The 17,573-nt window shown below is 35.5% G+C and overlaps 2 protein-coding genes across 2 annotated transcripts; one reads left to right on the top strand and one right to left on the bottom strand.

Moving 5' to 3' along the window:
- Nucleotides 1–4,536: 4,536 nt before the first annotated feature.
- On the bottom strand, nt 4,537–11,401 carry LOC129891485 (putative pentatricopeptide repeat-containing protein At3g15130). Its single transcript, XM_055966867.1, has 3 exons — nt 11,230–11,401; nt 5,518–8,016; nt 4,537–5,196 (listed from the first exon to the last, which is right to left on the bottom strand). The coding sequence occupies exon 2, from the start codon at nt 7,753–7,755 to the stop codon at nt 5,674–5,676; it is 2,082 nt and encodes a 693-aa protein (XP_055822842.1). The 5' UTR covers nt 7,756–8,016; nt 11,230–11,401; the 3' UTR covers nt 4,537–5,196; nt 5,518–5,673.
- Nucleotides 11,402–12,026: 625 nt separating this feature from the next.
- LOC129893067 (uncharacterized) lies at nt 12,027–14,063 on the top strand. The gene is made up of 2 exons (XM_055968559.1): nt 12,027–12,616; nt 13,562–14,063. Exons 1-2 carry the CDS (start codon nt 12,536–12,538, stop codon nt 13,796–13,798), a joined length of 318 nt encoding a protein of 105 aa, XP_055824534.1. The 5' UTR covers nt 12,027–12,535; the 3' UTR covers nt 13,799–14,063.
- The last annotated feature ends 3,510 nt before the right edge of the window (nt 14,064–17,573 follow it).

Consider the following 17,573-nt stretch of genomic DNA (forward strand, 5'->3'; position numbering starts at 1 on the left):
GATTCTGATCCTCGATCCAAAACTCAACTTTCAAACCGAGACCCCATTCCGAGGGCCAAAGACTTCATCTTTTTAATTTTAATTTTTTAAAAAATATTTTTTTTTATTTTTTTAAAATTATAGAGGAGTATAATTAGTCTTAATGAAGAACATAAAAAGGAAAGGAAATTACAATATTCTTGGTGATATCATGAATTTTGAGTGAATAAAAGTTGAAAGCTTAACCCATTTGGCTAGCCCATAATTTACTCATATTTTACTCCTGAATACCCATATTTCTATGGGTTAAATATGAATTTAAACCCATATTTTACCCATCTAAAAAATCACTCACTCAACCCATTAAAATATAGGCAGATTACCAAGGGCTCACTTTGCCACCACTGCAAGCAAGCATGTTAACCAAGTAATCTATGATCAACAGAATATTTATAACATACGTTCTGATGATGTTATAAATGTGTACTAATAAAGTGATAAAATTAAACAAGAAAATGAAAGTAGTAATTGTGACAAAACTAAATTCTACGGTCTTGTATAAATTTGGTTCTCCTCCTTATTTCATTCCTCCCACATTTTCATGAGTTCTTGAAAATATATTAATTCTTCTTAGATCTGTTAAACCTTATCACCTTCTTCATTGCCCACTCTCATTAATAGTTATCTTGGGACAAACTCCTTGGACACTTTATCCTCCCAACTATGATGTCTGCCATTTGTTTTGTATTTATTTTATGCATTTTCCACTTCTTTGTAGTTTAGGAGAGATGTATTCATCCCTAGCAGCATTAGAAAAACAACTATCCAACAATTCATCCTCCTCGCAAAGAATCCACATCTTGTAGAATATGTGGAGAAAAATAACAACTTGCAATTTCTTACTAGTGCTAATATGAGTAAGAGAGTTGGAAAGTGTTCAACTTACTAACTTTGTTAGTTACAAGTTCCTTAAGAAGATCTTTATTCATAATTTTACGATTTGGAGCACTCGTTTGAGTCATAACCTGTTTTGCGGCTAGTGGTGGAACTACCATGCATGGCATGGTTAGGCACAAATGTCAACCTACTACTACTCCTCTTGCGTCATGTCTTCCCCACTCTTCGTACTCGTACCACCATTTTTTAGCGTCAAAGTCGTTGGCTTGAGTACACTGGAGTTAAGGCCATCATTTTATCCATATTTTTGTCAATCTCCATTGTCACGTCCTAAGTCTACACCCTAGACGTGGCCGACACTCTTAATTATTGTTGGCCTAACCGAATCCTTAACCTGGCATATTATACGTCTGAATATTGACTATTAATGCAGAAGCTTTTTAAAAGATGAACATGTAATAAATTCATGAATAAAAAAAACAACCTCAACACCTTGTTTAAAGATATGAAAATCTCTATAAATATATTTATGTTTGTAAAACAATGCTGAGAGTTATAACTCGAAAACAATGCTGAGAGTTATAACTTGAAAATCTCAACACCTAATTTCTTGTTGCTCACCAAAGGACTCCATATATTGTGTTGACACCTCATACGCCGAAGTGTTCAAAGTATCCATTAAGGGATTCAAAATGGGGATACATCAAAATAAATAAGCAATATGCTGTTGCATAATCATGTTTGCCAATTCCGGATGTGCAACATAAAGTGAAGTGTGTGAATCCCATGGATAACTTCAACAGGTTTTAGGTTTTGCGTATTAAATTGAATTACTGATGATGTTTTGCCTTATTCGTGCTCTTTGGAAAACTTGAGTCTTCAATAGATTAGATTCATCTTACCTTAAGAAAAGTGGTACTTTTTCTTTGCCTATTCGTCTTTTCTTAACGGATCAGCCACATAGTCCGAAGTAAGGTTAGTGACAGGAACTTAGCTATCTTTTGGTCAAATTTTCTAGGGTTGGTTCCTCTACTGGAATAGGTCATGAACGTCTCGCTTCTCTTACTTTTGGTGCTTATCTTCAATTAGAATATGGTCACCCACCCTATGCAAGATCTATTCAACAGGCCAATTCATGCATGTTCCGCAAAGTACCAGTGCCAACCCTATGAGCTAACTTTCCATTTGACAGCAAAGAGAAATCGGACATGTGAGAGGCACATCTTTGACTAATATAAAGAGCTTCTGATAGGATTTTTCATCTGACATTTTTGGAATTTAAAACCCCTATTTTAGGATATATATTTTTTTAATTCAGTAAATATATGTTTGTTAATGAAAAGTGTAAATATGCGGTATTTATTAGACGGCGAGGGCATACATGCATTATTTTTCTAAAGGATGAAATATTTACTCTTAAATCACAAAGTTGAGGAATATGTTTTCTCTTTTTCCCTATAATTTATAATAAATGAAATTAACAGACTACATAAATTAAATCACATTGATGATGTACTATATGAACAGTTGTACATGCGTTGAAATCATGAGTCTACTTGTGCGCACCAAAAGTTAGAGGTCATATATGTTAGTTGAGGTCAAGCTAAATGGCACATTTATGTATTATGTCATAATTTTATAAATGGTGCACCATTATATTAAAGCTACTGTTGTTATAGGTATATACCCCTTGATAAAAACATATGTGGATATATACTTTCACCTCTAACAAAAAAAAAAGGGCAGTTCGGTGCACTAAAGCTCCCGCTATGCGCAGGGTCCGGGGAAGGGCCTGACCACAAGGGTCTATTGTACGCAGCCTTGCCTTGCATTTCTGCCAGAGGTTGTTTCCAAGGCTTGAACCCGTGACCTCCTGGTCACATGGGAGCAACTTTCACCTCTAACAAATGATGCATATTTACTCTTTTTGTTAATAAATTTATATTTGCTGTTTTGAAAAAAGCAAACTTAAAATTGGTTTTTAATTTAAAAAATGTCATGTGGCTTTGAAATAATACCTCACCCATATTTTTTACCCTTTTAGACCTGATCCAGATCTGACCTAAATGAAGAAAAAAAAAAGTCAACCCCTTTTCTATCCCATCGTCATCCTGATGACTTAATCTTAGGATGCTTTTCTAAACAAGATCATCACTAGGACCACAGGATGATGACTGAATGATAGAGGGATTGAGTTTTCTTAGGTTGGGTCAGGTCTGGATCAGTTGTGGAGAGGTGAAAAATGGACAAGGTAATCTTTTAAAACTAGGGCTGTACAGGGCAAACCGACAAACCAAACCAAACCGAAAAAAAATCCGACTAGTGGTTTTGTTTGACTTGGTTTGGTGTTTGGAAAAAAAACCCGACCATTATAGGGTTGGTTTGGTTTTAACTAAAAAAAATCAAACCGAACTTAAACCAACCCGATTATAGATATACTTCTCTTAAATTATGTTATACATAAAAATATTTATTAAAATGTAATTTATTAATATTTTTTAAAAAAATTTCATAATTTTTGTTTTCTTTCTTACATTTAGATTTGGATTTGAGAAGCTCATCTAAATAATATACAAAAAAAGCTCATCTTATAAAGTTATATTATAAAGTTAAAACTTCAAACAGTGTTCTGCCTCCATCTTATATGTTGATATTTTGTATTAGAATTCTTTTTAAGAAGTACTGTTCTGTGCTTTTTATTAGATACTATGAAAAATCCGAGAAACCAAAAAAACCCGAAAAACCGAAAAACCCGAAAAAACCCGAAAAACCCGAGAAAAATTGAAATTGAAAAACCCGACTTTTATTGGTTTGGTTTGGTTTATAGATTTAATAACCCGACACAAATGGTTTGGTTTGGTTTGTAAAAAATCCGAACCAACCCAGTCCATGTACACCCCTATTTAAAACTATGTGATATTTTTGGAATTTAAAACCTTATTTTAGGATATATATTTTAAATTCAGTAAATATATGTTTGTTAATGAAAAGGATAAATATGCACTATTTGTTAGACGATGAGGATATTTATGAATCATTTTTTTAATAGATGAAGTATTCACTCTAAATCACAAAGTTGAGGAATATGTTTCCTCTATTTTGCCTGTAATTTATAATAAATGAAACTAACAACTTATAATAAATTAAATCACATTGATGATGTACTATATGATCAGTTGTACATGCATTGAAATCATGTGTCTACTTGTGCGCACCAAAAGTTAGAGGACATATATGTTAGTTGAGGCCAAGTTAAATGACACATTTATATATTATGTCGTAATTTTATAAATGGTGCACCATTATATTAAAGCTACTGTTGTTATAGGTAGAATATTTTTATAGAAAAGAAAAATATAACATGAAAAATCGTTTCTGAAGAAAGTCAGATTGTTATAGTGAAATGTTGTTAATTATAACAAATCACTGTTATCAAGACTTGTAGAGTTGCACTGCACTAAACGTCAATGGAGCATTGCTAGGCTCATAGCATTCAATATAGACAAACATCTTTATAATAACATTTCACTATAATATTAAAGTCTTTTTTGGAATCAATGTAAATATTATGTTATATATGTTCTCAATAATAACATTCTATATCAATAAACAATATCCAAACAAATGAAAATTGTTATAGAAATGTTTGATCATAAATCATAATACAAAGGAGATGTATTGCTTTAAATGTAATCATAACATTTTGCTGTTAGCTTGTCCTTAAATTTATTGCCCTTTAATGGATGCATTTTATTCCTAGTTCAAAAAGATAAAAAAAACATTGACTTTCCAAAGTGTGTGTCCAAATTGAGTCAATGTGGAGTATGAACAATTGCGTCATGTAATCAATGGATCTTGGTAAATTACTGCCTATTTTTTGTGCAGAAACTGAAATGGACACTGTTACATTTGGTGCACATATTGAACACTGTTTACATTTGGTGCACATATTGAACACTGCTTGATGGAAGCTCCTACGGAGAGGTGGCACAGATTAGCTCATTCCATTCATCAGGGACTCCGGGTAGACACCAATGACCACAATCTTGCTTCGCCCTTCTACCAACCTTCTCACACACTGATGGGTGGCCATCCTTGCGGAAATTTATTAACTGTGTTATGTTTAAAAGGACTACTGGAAGCTGCCTTTTCTTAGTCACCTCTGATCACCTCCTCCACAATCTTCATTTTCAAAGGATAGCTCCTATCAAAACAGGTTCACTCTCTTTACTACAACTTCCAAATGAATCCCGATCTACGCTTGTGTTAAAATACAAGTAAACTCAAACCACGTTTGACAAATTTGTAGAATAACATTTCCTGATTAGAATGAATAGAGGATTAAGCAAAAAGGTTAGAATACAGAATCAGAATATTGATCAGTATAGCTATAGATGTAATGAGACGAGCTTTTAAAGTTTACTAGTCAGAAATTGGAATACAGAATCACTCCTCACAAACAAAAAGGTTTAAACAATTGAGGCATATAGTCAAATTTAGTAGGGTTTTGACCACTGGTGTTTTAAGAACATGGGGAAGGCTAAATGATCAAAGTTGCTCATTTATTTCAATGATACAACATACACTTTCATAAGATAAAAAGTCACATGTTAGTATTTTCATTTATAAGTCGGAGATTACCTCTTTGAGCTCTGGCAGCATTTCCTGCTTAGATAGGCTTCAGATAGCCCTTCATGATTTCTTTCTCTCCTTAGTTGTGCCACACTTGAGAGGGCTTGTCCACAGTTGGTGATAGTCACTTCATCTGGATATTCAGTTATCAAATCAAATATATTATCACCAATAGTCTCTGCAGGAACATGTTCCATTCTCAAACTTATGGAACCTATTGGCATCTCTAACAAGAAGTATTTTATTCAAAATCTTTGACAAACCCTTGATGTACTCATGACAATCTCCACAAACTCTCAAATTCTTGAAAACACGAATTGGCTTCCCCTCAATTTCATCACCACCAGAAAGAAGTGCCAAACCAATTGCCAATTTCTCGCTGTGAAATCTCAGGCTCTCATCCCTTGTTTCATCTTCAACATCATGTAATGAAAAGCTTACTTCCCGTGTGTAACCGAGTTCATATTTCATTTTCTTCTCCATCTTATACAAAAAATCATGGATAGCTTTAGTAAGTGGGTGTGTTTCATCTCTGTTGTAGAAAAAGTGCATCTTCTTGTCGATCTCCACCCAACTTTGTCCTGCTTCTTTCCTTATACCTTTTGTTTTCATCAGTCCTCTTAATCCCTCACATTCTTCCCATAGGCGGGCATCAGCGAAAATGTTTGACATCATAACATAATTCACCGGATTATTGCCATCTAACTTTAAGAGAATCTCCCCAACTTCTCTTCCTATTTCTACATTCTTGTGTACTCTACATGCACCAAGCAATGTCTGCCAAATACCAACATTTGGTTTTACTGGCATGTTCTCTATCACAACCTTAGCTTCTCTTAGGCGTCCAGCTCGACCCAGGATATCAACCATGCAAGCATAATGCTCTACTGTGGGTTTTAAACAATTTGAATTGCATAGTTTTGAAAAGTATTCTTCACTTTCTTGAACTAACCCCGAATGACTACAAGCTGTGAGCAGAGCTAAGTAGGAAACCTCATCAGGCTCAATACTATCCATACGCATTTTCTTGAATAGTTCAACTGCTTCTCCACCAAGACCATACTTCCCATACCCGGTGATCATAACTGTCCACGAAATCACATTTTTCTCTGGCATAACATCAAAAAGTGTTTCGGCTTCCTCTATTAACCCACATTTTAGATACATATCCATGATTGAATTCAATACAGATATGTCTAACCCAGCAGGTATTTTTACTGCACAACAATGCAATTGTTTCCCAAGATCAACTAGAGCAAAATCAGCAAAGATACCCATCATGCTTGACAGCACAAACCCATCCAATTTGATGCTACTTTCCCTGAGCTGCTTGAATAGGTTCATTGCCTCTGTTAGTTTGCCTTCTTGAGCATACCCTACGGTCAGTGTCGTCCATGATATCACACTTTTCTGTTCAACTTGACTAAACACCTTATGAGCTTCAAACAAGTTTCCTGATTTGACATACAAATCAATAAGGGCACCTGCAATAACTTTCTGGCTGGAAATAACGAATCCCCTAGTAATAAGAAAACCATGAATTTGGCTTCCTTCACAGACTGCCTTAAAAGTACTGCAAGCCTTCAATGTGCTTGCAAACGTAAACTCGTCTGGCATTTCTCCTTCTTGTTGCATTTGTTTGAACAGATACAAAGATTTACCACCAAATCCTCCCATTGCATAACCTGCTATCATTACATTCCAAGTTATGAGACTCTTTTCTGGCATTTCATGGAACTTCTTTTCAGCCTCACCAAGTTCCCCACATCTTGAGTACATATCAATAATTGAATTTCCCATAACTGGATACTTTTCAAACCCACTTTTAGCACACAACCCATGGATCTGTTGTCCATTTTCCAGAAAACCAAGAATACCACATGCCTTTAAGTTAGTGGAAAAAGTGTATTCATTGGGTCTTACATTTGAGAAGAGCATCTGAGAGAGAAGCAACAAGGATTCTTGAGCACTAGCGTGTTGTAAATATCCACACATTAAAGCCGTCCAAGAAACCACATTTCTTTCAGGCATTTTGTGAAACACTGAGCGAGCCAGTTCCACTCTACTGCACTTCCCGTACATATCAATGAGATCATTGCCTATCATCAAATCAAATGCATAACCCATCCTTAATACAGCTCCATGAACTTGCTTTCCCACATCTAGAGACAAAATCTTAGAACAATTTCTCAGTAGTTCAGCCAACCTTTGCCTCTCATTCATTACCAAAGTTGTACCTTGCTGCATCTTCTTATCAGATAGCTATAAATCTCTTGTGGAACTCAAAGAAGTTTTACAAATATTTGTCATCTCATTTGGAACTCTGAAAAATTGTAGTTAAATGGGAATTGAGGTTCAGATATACGACTGTTCTAATTTTTCACCTCAAGGGTGATTTAGGTTATCTTATGTAATAGGAGAGATTCAAACTGGTTTTGGTTCACCGAGTCTCCAGCCAGCATCAACCTCTTTCCTTTCAATCTCTTCAAAAAATCTGATGCATTAAACCTACAAAAGTAGAACTGGTTTATAGATACAAATTATTAAGTAGTCCCCTGAATCGACAAATGACCGGCTATTTATCAATGAAATGAATAAAGTTTTATCATCACATGAATCAGCAGAACAGTTGATGGCAAGTAAAACCTATTGATATTATAGGATATTGTTGATACTGTCATACCATCCATTAACAAGTGCAATCAATTTATGACACTACTATTTGGTGATAATATTGAGGAAGCTCCATATTAGTATGCAGGTTGAGGATTCTAGAAACTCATCGATGATGGTCCATGTATCCAACCTCAGCTAGTTTGAAATTGAGGTGTAATTGATTTATGATTCACTACAAAATGTTATGAAGTCAGAAAAAATATGCTCTTTGTTGAGTTAATTATGTATGATATTGTGCGACATGATAAGCCCTCCTACCAACTCCAAAATACTGTATTAAATATCAGTACCACCAGTGGCGGACCCAGGATTTTTAATAAGGGGGTTCAAAATCTGAAAAAGTAGACACACGAACTAGCCGAAGGGGGTTCAACACAGTGTTTTGAGAAGCGAGAAGCGGAAAAAAGCGACGGGGGCTCGCTTCACAGAAGCGAGAAGCGTGAAGCGAAGCGCATGCTTTTTTCAGAAAAAGCGCTATTTAGTATAAAAATATAAAATATAAAATATAAAATATGCATAGATAAATAATCAAAAATTGGCCATGAAAGTGGTCTATGGGCTCCACTTTTTGATAAATTCCCTTTATGCAGTTAATTAAACATCCAATAACCATTCTCCACTTCATATCACCAGCCCACTAGCCTAATAAAACAGCTGTAGCAGTATTAAAAAAAAATAAAGCAGCTGCAGTGGGTAATAAAGCAGCCCTTGTTTTGTGTAATAAAGCAGCCCTTGTTTTGTGTAATAAAATCACTATAAAAAATTCAACCAAATTTTTCAGCTCAACAAATTAATTAATATTATATGATAAAATGATTTATGAGAAAAAGAAAATCATGATACAGATAGAAAAAAACAGAGCATAGCTTAACAAAACAGAGGTCACTAAGAACCCAAATCAAAAAAAGGGCCAAAACATACCAGCAGTTGCGCAGAACTGCACTGCTGGCTGGATATAAACAGAAAAAGAAGATGAGAAGAAGTGATGAAGAGAAAAAGAGAAGAACATCACAGCGGCAGAAGCTGAATAGAAATAAAAATAGAAAGAGAAAGAGAAGAAGAGAAGAAGAAGAGAAGAAAAACTAACCTGGTTGAAGTTTGAACTGACGAAGTCTCGAAGAAGTCACAGCAGCGAATAATTAATTGTAAGTTTACAGATTTGTTCTTTTAAAATAAACCCTAGTGCCGCTTTTAACAAATAAGCGCGTTTTTTTCTCGCTTCAACATGAAGCGCGCTTCTCGCTTCTTCCATGAAGCGCATGCTTTTCTGTTTTCGCTTCGCTTCACGGTATTGAAGCACTAGTGCCTCGCCTCGCTTCGCTTCACGCTTAAAGCGAGCGCTTTAGCGCTTTTTCACAACACTGGTTCGACATCTACTATTTATACATAAAAAAATATTTTAACCATGTATAAATAGTATAATTTTTCGCCGAAGGGGGTCGGATGAACCCCCTAATTACATGCTAGATCCGCCCCTGAGTACCACCCGACCCTTAAACATATATTATTATTTTTTGATTAAAGTAAAGTTGTATTCTTCAACATTAGGGGTATGCTGGCTACCTCCCAAAAGTTACAAGGTATTTCCATAATTACATAGATCCTAGGAAATCTACCAACTGTTCTATTTATTCTATACCATCTTCTTTACACCAAAAATACAACATGTTAATGCAATTTTCTTTAACCGTCTGAATAGTGTTAGTAATATTCTCATGACACCTGAGGTTTCTTTCTCTCCAAATAGCCCACCAAACACAAGCAGGTACTATAGACCACCATCTTTTTTGGGTCTTGTTCCCCCCCCCCCAGGGTCATCCAACAGCTCAAAAGATCAGCTGAGAACCATGTGCCACATCTGAACAGTAATCCTACAGTGTTGGAATACTCTGTTAGTTTCCTCCTCATGACAAAAAAAATTAGGAGACAATCTGGAAGCCTCTTTTCTTGAGTTTTTCCTGAGTGAGACATGGCCTTATGAGTGAGACATTTCACCTTGGTTAGGGTGTTGCACTTCCATATTTGTTTCCATGGATCTAGAATTCCCCCTGAGTGAGACATAATCTTTCTCTTGTACAGTTTATCCACAGAGAACTTGCCATTTAGAGTTGTGTTTCCATCCTATACCATCTGTTTCTGTAGTAAGGCCTGTGAATTCACCCAATCTGAGTAGCAGTTCAGCAATTCTATCCACTTCCCAATCATTTAGATTTCTCCTAAAGGTGAGATTCCATCCCTGAGGAGACCATATCTCAGCAACTTTAGCATCAGGATTGGGACAGAATGTAAAGAGGTCTGGGAAGACTGACTTTAGACACTCCTGTCCAATCCACTTGTCCTTTCAAAAAAATATTTTGTTACCCTCTCCCACTTTAAACACCAAATTCTCCTTCAGAGTAGACCATAATATATATATATATATATATATATATATATATATATATATATATATATATATATATATATATATATAGAGAGAGAGAGAGAGAGAGAACGAGAGAGAGTATTAAATGATGATCGTGTTGAGGTTTAGCCATAGATCAAGGTACCATTTCAGATTTCAGACAATAACAGTGCATGTCAAGGGCGCTAGCGCATGCCCCGGGTGATCAATACCACTTAGTTAACCAGAAACATCTCACTGCTAGACATTCTCAATCAGAAAGTGCAATGACAGTCAGAGTGAACTATCTAACCATCTTGAATCAACATGACAGTGAAATATCCTTCACAAAGCTAAAGAATTCATTTAGACACTTGAACAAACACCTTACAGGCAACCATTTTGAATACAATGAAACATTCTCCACAAAGCAAAGAATTCAGACACTTAAAACAAACACCTTTCGGGCAACCATTTTCCCTGTTTGTTTTAACAACTCTAGGAAGTCGGATTCCAACCCCCCACCCACCCACCCCCTCCCCACCACCCACCTCCACCAGCACCCCGTAACAAGAAACCACACAGATTTAACCCACATATAAAAAATCACAAATTTAGACTTGGAATGAAATTGCAGATACAAGGGTGAAGAAATCTCATACCTGGATTTTAACGAGACAGTTCCAGGTACAAAGCATTCTATATTTATCCAAGTTCTTGGGAAGGACTGCACATCAAGGTCCTAAATATCAATTTCACAGTTGAAGTTACCCTTGGCCATACATTTTAATTGAATAACAAGTTAAAGAATCCTGAGTGGAAAAAGATTTTCAATTGAAAAAAGTAAAATTAATTTTCCAAACCTGAAATTTGTTTTTAAAAGATTATTTTATACAGTATTTTGAATGATTTTTAAATGTTCAAATAGCTCTTAGGGATCATTTGGTTGCATGAAATAATATTATTTCATATTCTGTATAAGATAATTTATTCCATTATTTTAGTATAAATAGTGGAAAAAAATAATCTTGAGACTGAATAATATCCACGATAAAACAATCTCATAGGATATTTCGAAATTATTATATTTAGAAGCGGATCTACATAACGGGTTGAAAGTGTACGTGCACCTATTAACTTCAAAAAAATTGATATATTACTAATATGTATAAGAGTCTTGAGCAAGCTGCTCTTCGTCGTCATGTGTGCTTCTCCGAAGAGTAAGTTTGTCTTTTCGCGTCTACTCTTTCTTCAAGAGGTGTTGTGTATAGCGTGTTAATTCAGATAGTTAGTTAGCTGAATTAGTTAGTTAACTCACAAAGTTAGTTGGCAGTTAGGAGTTAGCTATAACAGAATTCTATTACTAAGCTCACATGGATGAGTGAGCTGGCATTGCAACCACATTAGATTACTCCCAATTTAAAAATCATGTGTAGTGTGTGATCAAGGGGCCCAATAGATCAATCAATCTATCTTCTTTTCTCTAAGTTTCTCTTTTCAATTGCTTCTCTCATTCATCAATGGTAGATTAGGAAGTTGAAAGTTCACATGGTATTAGAGCCACAATTGTTATGAGTAAGATTGCAGAAATGACATATCACCATTGCTGAAACTCAAGAAGAATTGAAGTTATGGTTACTACAGAGGAGACTACATAGATTTCGCGATTGGATTACACTCATCCACTGTTCTTACAACCATCAAACACACCAGGAGTTGTGTTGATTGGCTTGAAGTTAATAGGACCAAAAACTTATATACTATGGAGTAGATCGATGAGACTAGCATTGTTGGGAAAGAACAAGTTAGGTCTTGTAGATGGAAGTTGCACACGGAATATGTATAAAGGAGATCTGGCAAAGTAGTGGGATAGGTGCAATGCACTTGTATTGTCATGGATCAGTGGAGTAGTTGCACCAGAATTAATATCTAGTATAGTTTTGGCTTCGACTGCAAAGAGAATATGGGATGAATTTGAAAAGAGATTTCAATAGTCAAATCTTACCAGAATTTATCAACTATGGAGAGAAATTGCTATGCAAACACAAGGTACAGATCTAGTTACAATTTACTATTCAAAACTGAAAGATTACTGGGATGAATTGGATCTATTAGCTCCTCATCCTCCTATATATAAGTGTGCAGAATCAGGTACATATGTCATGCATCTGAACAACCAAAGATTGTTGCAATTCCTTATGGGATTGAATGAGAGTTATGGTCATGTGAGAAGTGATATTCTCCTTAGAACACTAGTCAGAGGAGGTTAGGTGTAGTTGATGTCAATCAAGAATCCTTAAGCTTTCTAGCTGGGAGGGATAATAATTTCAGACCACCTAGAAAGCCTATGACTGGTGGAACAATAGGTACTATTCCTGGAATAATCTGTGATTATTGTGGTTACAAGGGACATCTGAAAAAGAATTGTTATAGATTGGTTGGATATCCACTTGATTTTAAGAGTAAGAAGCATTTAGGACAACAAGGAGGCAAGGACAATGCATCAGGACAACAGAGGTTCCCACATGCACATCATGCTGCTACGGAAGGAGGTGAATCTAGCTCAGGATCAGTAGCAGGACACTATCTTTCTGAAGAACAATACCAACACTATATGAGCTTAAAGGACAAAGGAAAAACTCAGGAGTCTATAGGTAATTACCAATGCAATTTTGCAGGTATATCTTCTTTATTATCCTAAAAAGAACAATGTGATTGGATTATAGACTCAGGAGCCTTTCATCAATAACACCACTTAGAAAAGTGTTGAATGATCTTAGAGTTATTGATAAACAACAAGGCAGTGGTATTCAAGTACCTACAGGTGATAAGTGCAAAATAACTCATACAGGGGAGACCATTATTTTGCAGAATCACAAACTTAGGAATGTATTGTATGTGCCTAACTTCAAGTTCAGTTTGTAATCAGTGTCCAAAATAACCAAAGAGCTTTATTATTCAGTAAATTTCTATCCAGAATTTTGCATATTTCAGGGACTTTACAATGGCAAGGTGATGGAGATTGATAGAGAGTCTGATGGATTATATTGTCTTCAAGAAGATGATTCAATAAAAGGAGAAGCAGTAATAAAAGACCAGACAGCTGACTCAGTGTTATGGCACAATGGACTTGGGCATCCTTCTATGGAGGTTCTCAATAGTATTACTGACTTGAATGTGAAAATGTGTAAAAAAAACACAACAACATTGTATAATATCTTCTATGGCTAAGCAACACAGACTCAAATTTCCACTAAGTAATTCTGCCACTACTAGTTGTTTCCAATTAATTCATATTGATGTTTGGAGACCTTTCAAAGTTCCTACCTATGATAGAAACTATTATGTTGTGACAATTGTAGATGATTACAACAGATACACTTGGGTATGTTTGATTCAATCTAAGTGTGAGGCTATTATTGTGTTGAAAGATTTTCTGTTTAGAGTGAAAACTCAATTTGATGTGGCTGTTAAAACACTAAGGTCTGATAATGGGAAGGAGTTTTTTAATTCAAGTTGTCATGAGTTGTTTTCTTCACTTGGTATTGTCCATCAAAGTAGTTGTCCTTATACTCCACAACAAAATAGAGTTGTGGAAAGAAATCATAGACATATCTTGAAAGTGGCAAGAGCTTTGAAGTTTCAAAGTAATCTTCCAAATAAATTCTGGGGTGATTGTGTAAGAACATTTGTCTATCTTATTAATAAATTTCCATCTAGTGTATTAAAAGGGAAGTCTCTATTTGAAATATTGCATGGTAAACCTGCAATATTTGATCATCTTAGAGTATTTGGATGTCTTTGTTTTGGTAATGTGTTACCTAAGGGAGATAAGTTTGCATTTAGAGTTAAGAAGACAGTGTTTCTTGGGTATGAGGAGACACAAAAGGGATACAAGTTGTTGGATATGGAGGCTGGAAACTTCCTTGTTAGCAGAGATGTTAGTTTTAGAGAAAACATATTTCCCTTCAAAGGGGCAAAAGGAGACTTTGATGACATCTTCTATCCTTTATCCTCAGATTGTATGCAGGAATCTCTCCTACCAGTTACAGTTGTTGAGAAAAATATGCCTATTCAAGCCACTATAGATCCAAGTGTCTTGCCACCAGAGACCTCTGTGGATACTAGAATACCAGATGAGGCTGCAGTAGACACTATAGTAGAAGATGAAATCCTCTTCCACCAGCATAAGTGGTACAAGTTGACACTGTTGAGGAAGCACCAATATCTGTACCTATGGAGTCTGAGCAACTAGTCACAAGAAGAATCAGTGGTAGATCAGCTCATCCTCCTATATGGACGAAAGACTATGTGTTAAACAACAACACAGCTGGACAAGCTTCATTGTTTCCCAATTCTAATTACCTATCTTATGCTGCCTTATCCTCTACATTTCAAACATACTTAGCTGCCTTTTCAGCTCATCTTGAACCTCAACTTTCAAAGAGACATCTCAATATAAGAGATGGATTAAAACAATGGAACAAGAGAATCAGGCATTAGAAGACAATCATATATACTTGGGACACAGTTGATCTTCCAACAGGGAAATAAGCCATAGGGTCTAAATGGGTATATAAAATTAAATACTAGTCTAATGGTGATGTGGAAAGATTCAAAACTAGACTTGTAGCAAAGGGTATAACAAAAAGGAGGCTTAGACTTTCATGACACCTTTTCACCGGTAGCTAAGATAGTTTCTGTAAGGACTGTAATAAGCATAGTTGCTTCTAAGAACCGATCTATCTTACTAATGGATATAAGCAATACTTTCTTATAAGGGGATCTATATGAAGATTTATACATGTATCTACCTCAAGGTTTTAGTGGGAAAAGAGAGAAAAAAGTCTGTAAACTGGTCAAGTCTCTTTATGTCTTAAAACAAGCTTTCAAACAGTAGAATATCAAGCTCACTAATGCACTTGTCTCTGCATGATACTGTCAAAGTGCTTATGATCACTCTTTGTTCACTAAGAAGAAGGACATAGATATAGCCATTATTTTGACATATATAGATGACCTCCTGATTACAGGAAGTATATTTGAATTGATTAAAAAAGCAAGACTGACTCTGCACCACCACTTCAAAGTCAGAGATTTGGGAGATTTGAGATACTTCCTTGGGATTAAAGTTATGAGGTCAGAAAAGGGAATACTTCTAAACCAAATGAAGTATACTTTGGAGCTAATTTCAGAAGTAGGACTCGGTGGTGCTAAACCAGTCCTTACACCACTAGAAGCAAATCATAAACTCACTACAGTAGACTATAATACTCACATGTGAAACAAAAGTGATCCTGAACTGGAAGATGTGATTAGATATCAAAAGCTAATTGGGAAGCTAATATACCTTACTATCACCAGACCAGACATATGCTTTTGCTGTGCAGGTGCTTATACAATTCATGCAAAGTTCAAAGCAATCTCATTTAGAAATTGTAATGAGAGTAGTGAAGTATCTCAAGGGGTCACCAGGCCTTGGCCTATTTTTCCCTTCTAAATCAATACTAAAACTGAGTGTCTACTGTGATTCTGACTGGGCAGGTTGTCTTAACACTAGAAAATCAGTCACCGGTTATGTGGTGAAGTTAGGAGGAGCTCTTCTATCTTAGAAGTCTAAGAAACAACACACAGTGAGTAGGAGTTCAGCAGAAGTTGCGTATAGGAGTATGGCAGTGGCAGTAGCTGAGTTGACATGGGTATATGGTCTTCTAAAAGAATTGAATTGTCTAATTTCCACTCTTGTTCCATTTTATTGTGATAACCAGGCAACCATACAAATAGCTTCCAATCCTATTTTTCATGAGAGGACTAAGCACATAGAGATTGATTTTCATTTTATAAAAGAAAAGATCAAGAATGGTCTAGTTCAACCTCAGTTTATTCCATAGCTTCACAGCTTACAGATTTGCTAACTAAAGGTTTAGGGACTGCTCAACATCAGAAGTTAATATCCAAGCTTGGTTTGTTCAATGTCTTTCACATACCAGCTTGAGGGGGTGTGTTAATTCAGATAGTTAGTTAGCTGAATTAGTTAGTTAACTCACAAAGTTAGTTAGCAGTTAGGAGTTAGCTATAACAGAATTCTATTACTAAGCTCACATGGATGGGTGAGTTGGCATTACAACCACACTAGATTACTCCAGTATGTGTACTGTGTGATCAAGGGGGATCAATAGATCAATCAATCTATCTTCTATTCTCTCGGTTTCTATTTTCAATTGCTTCTCTTATTCATCAATGGTAGATTAGGAAGTTGAAAGTTCACATAACGTCTCCTCTTTTTTCAAGCAGTGTTGTGTATATCTGCATCTCAATTTAGAGGCTCTCATAACTTTTTAAACAATTTCTTCCTCCTAATTTGTGATTTTCTCCTTTCAATTTGGGATTTCCTACTTTGGATCGGTCGTTCGCCCGACCTTATTGAAGATTTTGTTTGACCTTTTTTTCTCAGCTCTCAAGATATACACTTTGTGAGTTCTCTTTTACTTTGGTTTGGAGTTTCCCCTCTTTGTTCGATGTTGCCTCTTCCGCAGACTTCGTTATTAGTGTAATTTGATTTTTTCTTATTTCTATGGAATTTGATGGAATTTTCATTTCTTCTGGGTTTACAATTTTTATCCTCTCAACAAGAAATCATAAAGAACATGGAAACGACTGTTTGTTGAGCAAATCATTCTGCTCAGCTTGAATTTTTTGTGAATATTTGGACCATGTACTGAATTTTTGGCTTCAATTGTTAGTTTGCTTGAAATTTACGTCTTTCCGTAATATTTTTAAGCGCTTTTCCCAATAAATACCTAGTAGAATTAAAGTTTGAATGACTACATTACTGAGGATGGATCTATAGTGATGGTTATAATATCTTCCAAGTTAATGTCCGAACATAGCTTCGGTTTCTAAAGAAGTTATTTTTCAGTAGACATAAATTAGAGATTTTTGGCCTATGTTTGTTTTGCTTCCAAAGAGTGAAAAAAGTAGAGTGAATAAATAGAGAGAGTGTTAA

The sequence above is a fragment of the Solanum dulcamara genome, chromosome 6, assembly GCF_947179165.1.
Source record: "Solanum dulcamara chromosome 6, daSolDulc1.2, whole genome shotgun sequence".
Classification (NCBI taxonomy): domain Eukaryota; kingdom Viridiplantae; phylum Streptophyta; class Magnoliopsida; order Solanales; family Solanaceae; genus Solanum; species Solanum dulcamara.

Bases quoted from the DNA above. Each gene is read 5' to 3' on its own strand.
- LOC129891485 (XM_055966867.1), bottom strand. From the start codon at position 7,755: ATGCAGCAAGGTACAACTTTGGTAATGAATGAGAGGCAAAGGTTGGCT.
- LOC129893067 (XM_055968559.1), top strand. From the start codon at position 12,536: ATGAATTTGAAAAGAGATTTCAATAGTCAAATCTTACCAGAATTTATC. The intron at 12,617-13,561 runs GTACAGATCTAG...TGCATATTTCAG, and splicing joins AATTGCTATGCAAACACAAG to GGACTTTACAATGGCAAGGT.